The 6,581-nt window shown below is 41.9% G+C and overlaps 1 protein-coding gene across 2 annotated transcripts in view; it reads right to left on the bottom strand.

Moving 5' to 3' along the window:
- Positions 1-757: 757 nt before the first annotated feature.
- The window catches only part of nup35 (nucleoporin 35), a 7,687-nt gene continuing 1,863 nt past the window's right edge, over positions 758-6,581 (bottom strand). For both annotated transcript variants that reach the window (XM_024285848.2, XM_024285846.2), the window contains exons 2-9: positions 5,894-6,061; positions 5,688-5,821; positions 5,375-5,432; positions 3,331-3,439; positions 3,191-3,260; positions 2,473-2,601; positions 1,309-1,443; positions 758-961 (exon numbers count right to left, since the gene is read on the bottom strand). In XM_024285848.2, the coding sequence (XP_024141616.1) occupies positions 884-961; positions 1,309-1,443; positions 2,473-2,601; positions 3,191-3,260; positions 3,331-3,439; positions 5,375-5,432; positions 5,688-5,821; positions 5,894-6,061 (881 nt within the window). In that variant the 3' untranslated portion in view covers positions 758-883. The remainder of the gene's footprint in view (positions 962-1,308; positions 1,444-2,472; positions 2,602-3,190; positions 3,261-3,330; positions 3,440-5,374; positions 5,433-5,687; positions 5,822-5,893; positions 6,062-6,581) is intronic.

The raw sequence follows: 6,581 nt of genomic DNA, 5'->3' as shown, positions 1-6,581 counted from the left end.
CTATATGTGACAATTCGAGAATGAGAGTGTGTTGTCCATCAGCGAGAGCATCGAGGATAAAACATCTCTGGACACCAGGGCAACAACGGAGTAGATAAAAAACATTTCAAGGTTCTGGAATGCTCTAGCAAGTCTCTGGACTGCAGTCCACAAGAATCTGTAGGTGGAAGTTTGTGCTGTCCAGCAATGGTTCCAAAACATTACAGCTCTTGAGAAGATCTACAAGGATGAATAGACCAAAATACAGCATAAACCTGGTGAAGACGTATAGCAGTTGTTTTACCTCTGTCACTGACAACCAGGGTTACATTACAAAATATTGAAATGAACTTTTGTTATTGACTAGATGTTTATATTTTACTATGTTATACAAATAAATACTTCAATTTAATTTCCTGTTACAGTTCAAATGTTTCTACAGAGCAAACTCATTTTAAATGCACAGTTTGCAGACTCAATGACTAACACGTTACTGTGCATTTTACCTGTGCAGGTGAGGCTTCTTCCTCCCATTTTTCTCTCAGACCCTTTTTCAAATTTCACAAGATCTCATGTTCACCAGGAACCAAATTACCAAGATTCAGACAGTAATTTTTAAAACGTACATTTCCTGCAATTGGGTCACTGGAGATGAAAAATTATAATTAGTGCTGCACTGCAAGTATTTGTAGTATATGCAAACAAAAACCTGCAGATTAAACCAAAAAAAAAGACGATGAATTTAGGAACAATAGATAGCTATAAATGAAGCAAAAAATCTGAGAAGAAGAGAGTTTTTATTGCAACAAAGAGATTAAAAATAGATTATAAAAGAAGAAAGATCTTTCACTTCGCACATGCACACACACAAACACACCGTAGTTTGTCTCTTTGGCTGCAGGTTTCACCAGCCGAACATGTACTCCATCGCTTTGGAGACGAAGCTGTCGTCCTTTCTTGGGGTCTGTCGGTCTTCAACCACCTTAAAAAGATTTAGAAGCCAATCAACCGACAAGTTGGTCAAGAAGAGAATATATTCAACCCTTTCACACCAGAGCTTCATTTTTTTAAAATTCACTCCAACAGTTTAAAAACTAATCATGGAGTAAAAATTAATGATTGTGTTTTCTAACCAGCTGGAATTCTATGACACCACATTTTCATATTTTTAAAAGGGCTGTGAAAGAAAAAACCTGAGGCAAGATTCACCAGATTTGTACCCTAAGGACAGAGAAAAGCAGCTTACATTCATTAAGTGTTGAGTTATAATATATCAGAGAGTGTGTGTTATTCAGGAGTCGCTGACGACATCTCAGGTCCAAAAACTACCTGGTAGTCACTGCCTGAGCTCCTGTAGGTGGCGCTGAGTGGTCTGATAGCAGAGCGAGGTGTGGTGGGGAAGACGGAGGACGACAAAGAAGTAGAGCGTGGAGTGGAGACCGCCTCACTGCAGTCCATTACACTCTGAGGAAAACAGAAACTCATGACGGGAACAGCCAATCAGAAGAACCAGAACCTTATTCCAATCAGAACCTTATTCCAATCAGAACCTTTTTCCAGAAGAAGAAGAATGAGCAAAAAATGGTGCTTTAGACCAGTGGTCCCCAACCTTTTTTTAGGCTTAAAAACCGGTTTAAATTGGACAATATTTTCGCTGATTGGCCCAAAGTTGGCATTTTTAAGCTTCTGGTTTATGAAAATCTATTTTCAAATAAAATGCCACTACAAGAAATTTTGTTTAAAAAAAATGCTAAAAATGTCAATAGATGTTTTTCATGCAGATGATAAAGATTCAATGAAACAAAGTTGTTGATTTGTAGAAGTCGTTTTTTGATTTGAAAACATTCTATAAAAGAAACATTATATGATTTTACCCCCCCATAAAATACAAAATAAAACTTCCTATAGGATCAGAATATAAACAAAACAGAAATATTCTACGTTAGCGACTTTATTTTTCTTTTTGTTTGCGGCCCGGTACCAAATGACCCATGGACCGGTGCCGGTCCGAGGCCCGGGGGTTGGGGTTAACAAATGGTTACTTTAAAACCTATTTCCTTAATGGAGTTTGGAAATACCTTTCTGTGAGTTTATAAAAATGTTCATTTAGTCAGTAATGTATGTTTAGCCGTCTAATGGGAAGTCCCATTAAACGTTAGCATCAAGCTAACTGAACTCAGCATTATGCGTTAGATCAGGGGTCTATGAACTCAGTCCTTGAGGGCCAAACCTCCCTCTGGTTTTAAGGAAACTCTGCCTTATCTGCTGCTGATTACTTGGATCAAGTGTGTTTGGCCAATAAGGAGCTTTAAAACGTGTAGGACACCGGCCCCAGAGGACCCACTTTGGACACCCTTGCGTTAGATCGATCTCTACTTTTATGGATTGATTATTGATCTATTAAGATTAGACTGATTCAGATTGATTATTCAATGTCATTACCCAGCCCTAAGACAGAGAGTGACACACACAGGAATCCATCAGCCCGCTCACCTTGTCTATGCAGGGCTTCACTCCCACCATGATGGAGTCGCCGAACACCTTGCCGTCTTTGGACAGAGCTTTCCTGGCTTGAAGCTTGGACTGGTACTGGAGATGCATCCAGTTACCAGGAGACGCCATCTGTCAACACATCGCCAGAGATTCATCTCAGACTTCTGATGGAGAAACTGGAAATCCATCACTCCAAACAAGCTCTCTCTCTGCTTTGATATCAAACTTCATTTCCCAGCAGCCCCTTGTTTACACTTTCTCCCTCTAGCTTACAGCCTCTCTTAACCCTAAGCTAACAATAGCAAATGAAAAACAGACGAAAAAAACAGCAAGCAATATCTGAGCTATCATGCTGTACAGTTTTTAGTCAGATTCCAGCTCAGACGAGGAAAATGAAGATGTTCATGGATCTATTTGTCTGTGAGTGGATGTGAGTGAGGAAGTGAGGCTTTGGCCCGCCAATAAAAGCTGCTGTGTCACAAAACTGAGCTTTTTCAAACCACATTTTCATCTGCTCCTGATCCATCATCATTTGAATAAAGAAATACTCAGAAATGCAGATTTAATCTTACAGTATTTTATAAATGTCTTAAAAGGGTTCTTAAAACATCTATAATCTTACTTGGATTTTACAAATTGTGGGTAATTTATAGAACTCGCAATAAACAAGGGAATGCCATAAAAGTGACTTCAGTGAAACTGATGCAAACTGTCTCACCTTGTGTTTCTGGATGTTTCCATACTGAGCGAACTGCAGCAGGATGTATGAGGCTGAGGCTGGAGGGAAGCTGAAACACACGAGCACCCCATGAGACAGAGAGTCTAACCGTCCAATGTGCTCCCAGCAGCATGACGTACCCGAACACGGTGACCCAGGTCTGGTCCAGCTGGTCGTCGGACGACAGAGACTCCCCCTGACTGTAGAATGGATCCACCTGAGCGGGAGACATGCACACCTGCTGCACACCTGGGTGTCAGAACAGAGGACAGCTTTGTTAACAGTGGAGAAAAAATTACTGCACAAAAAAAAAAAAGGATTTCAAATTTTAATGTAAAGTTAAAACTAGAAATTTCCCAGAAGTCTTTGCGAAAAACTTGTGTGCATCGATGATTACTATACTAGCAAACCTCAATGCAATGAACAATTCCTGCAAAAACAAAACAACAAAAATAAATAAATTGAATTTTATAATAAACCATCAGTGGAGTCACAAATAGATGTTGTTAAATGTTTGTATTGATTAGATTTTCACTTTGTGAAATTGGTGACGTCATAACCAGCGTTTAGAAAAACAAAAGACAAGTAGTGAGCATGATGTCTGAATTGCTTTTAAAATCCAGGACACTAGATATATTTTTAGTAGTTAGGGGTTAGGGTGAGAGCTCGAACATAGTTTCTCTCTTGCTAGCTTACAGCAACGGCATGGGCGGTTACCTCTAATATCGGTCGCCATTTCTGTTGCACCGGTAATGCTAAAGTTCACATGCCCCGCCCCGCTTTCTTTCCATGACAAATTTGCTGGTCGTCGCCTGTCAAAAAATGTGTTCCTGGGCTTGACTGCGTCCACATGTGGGAGGAGCTACGAGCTAATGTTTTATGATGATCGCTATAAGGAACGATTGTATGAAGACACAGATGATGTTGAGAGATCAGGCTTATTTAATGTGAAGAGTTCTACAAGAACATCAGTATTCATGTCTCTATGTTTGGGTTTTTATAATTTTTATTCAGAGATTTTCCCCGGTACAGGGGGGTGTGTCTGTAAGACAGCCGCTTCTACTGTGTTTCTGTGTCTCTGTGGCTGAGCTTGAAGGCTCTCTGTCTTGTATTAACATGAGGGGGAAAAAATAAAATTCCTCTTTTTAGTGTCTGGATGAAGCCTGAACTGGCAGCCTCCACACTCCACAGCGGCTCTCTGTCTGCTGGCATATGGAGCGAGTGAGCTCCACTACGGGAGCAAAAACTAGCGATCTGTCCAGAGTGTTTCCCGCCTTCACTCCAAAGTAGCCAGATGAGCTCTGCAAGCCTGCAGCTCCAACAGGTTAATGAAATAGAAGGAAGTTCAGGACAAAAACGCTCACTTTGAATTCTACCCGCTGATCGAGTCACAAATGTCATGTACCAAAGCTGAGTTCCTGATTGGCTGATGCGACTCAGCAACCTGTCAAACTTCAGATATTTAAATTTGGCCTCCGCTGTCCGATCCGCGCCCCGTCACTCCAATTGAACTGCTGGCAGACCTTGGCGCCGCGCCCGTCTCTCGACTTCAGATCGCCTCATGTCGCGTCTGTTCCATTGACTCAACACTGGAACTGCCGCCTCCGCCGTGCGGATCGTGTTCGGTGTGAATGCACCTTTAGATTGAGATTGTGAGGGGCTGTAAGCTAGCCAGAGAGTGTGTAAACAGAGGGAGGATAGACCCACAACTCAGAGGTCAATTTCTGATGAAGTGCTGCCACTCTGGAGAACCTATGTTACAGATTTATTTATACATTATTGGCAGGAGCCCAAAGCCATAAATAAACCAATAGCATTTTTTTTTTTTTTAATCTGGCTAAAAACAGCATAATTGTATTTAAAAGACCATTGTAAATGCTTTGACAACAAATCAAAAGATTATTGGAGTGAGTCCCTAATAATTACACCCTTAGAACATCTATGATCCTACTTCACTTGATACAATAAACGAGAGAACGCTGTACAACTTTACTTTACGTTTCAGGAACAGCGTTTTTCCGGAGTTACTGGCCTTTCAATATTCCTTCATCTGCTGCTTGAACGACCTTCATATCAGGAATGTGTCCGAAAAACAAAACATCCCGCGTCACAATGAGCTGTTTTATTCAGGCCGTACTTATTGAAAAAAAAGAAAAAAAAAACCATGGCTGCTTTGATGCTCACCTGCTCCAGGAGTGATAGCTTGACGTCCAGACAGAGGCGACTGCATGACAGGAAAAGACTGAAGAGAAGAAAACACTTGAACCTCTCTATATTTGACTTATGAAGCTTCGGTTCATTCTGTTCATGTGCACATTAAAGCTGTCATCTGCTCCTCACTATGTCACATTCATGTTTTGTTTCTAAATCTGTAGATCATTTGTCATTATTCAGCTGAAAATTGAAGCTTATGTCTCTATTTTAATTTTAATTTAAGTTTTGTGTAAAAACTGAGCTTTTATTCTGCGATGCAAGAGTAACTTTAAAGCATACTAACCTGCCTGTGAGCACTGAGGGGCGTGCCCACCGTTACCAGGTCGTCATGGATACTACGAACAGGAGGAGCTCCACTCTTGTCTTTAGGTGTAGGGACAACAGGCTGCATGGCTGAGCCGACACCGCCCGATCCTCCTGCAAGCACAAACAGAACACATGACTGCGGCGTCGTCACAGAGGCGGCGGCGGACGCGTCCTCCTGCTCACCTCGGTGTGCGCTTTTGCTCTCCGAGATAGGGCTGGACAGGCTGAAGGAGCGAGGCTGTGGGCTGGCAGGGGCAGGGAGGTCGCCCAACAGGAAACCGGGCAGAAACTGAGCTCCGGAGGTCGGTTTGGGAGAAGTGGGAGAGCCCAGACTCATCGGTTCAGTACCCACTGAAACAGACAAGGTTCATGCTTGAGAACGGACCAACAGCCTCATTCCAGCAGCTTTCTGTATGCCTTCTTTTAGCTGTAATCATCTTTTAGGCCCGGTAAAGAGCAAAGAAGAGCATTCAGATAAAATAACCAAAACAATAAAGAGTAGAGTAAACACCGAGGATGAGGTCCAAAGCAGTCGATAGTGCCTCCTGTAACGTCCAGCCTCTTCCCCATGATTCTTTTCCACTCCTGCCTTTGAAGCTTTTCACAGGTGGAGCACACCTGATTCAGGTAACCAGCAAGCTGGACACCCACTCCCAAGAACTGGATGGGACACAACTATTTTAATGTATGATTAACTTCTATAACGCCTGGTTATCACTGGACGCTTCTCTTTGTTGTTTTTGTTCATAGCTATGTCTGATCTCCGGAAAATAATTGTGAAACAATATCAAATTTATCGGAAGCTGTTGGCAAAAATCTGAAAGTGACCATTACCAAGTAATGTTATAAAATACGTTCACCCAGAGTTTTT

Source organism: Oryzias melastigma, linkage group LG21, assembly GCF_002922805.2.
Source record: "Oryzias melastigma strain HK-1 linkage group LG21, ASM292280v2, whole genome shotgun sequence".
Taxonomy (NCBI): Eukaryota; Metazoa; Chordata; class Actinopteri; order Beloniformes; family Adrianichthyidae; genus Oryzias; species Oryzias melastigma.
The sequence above is the reverse complement of the archived record's forward strand: the minus strand, read 5'-3'. Positions and strand labels throughout refer to the sequence as shown.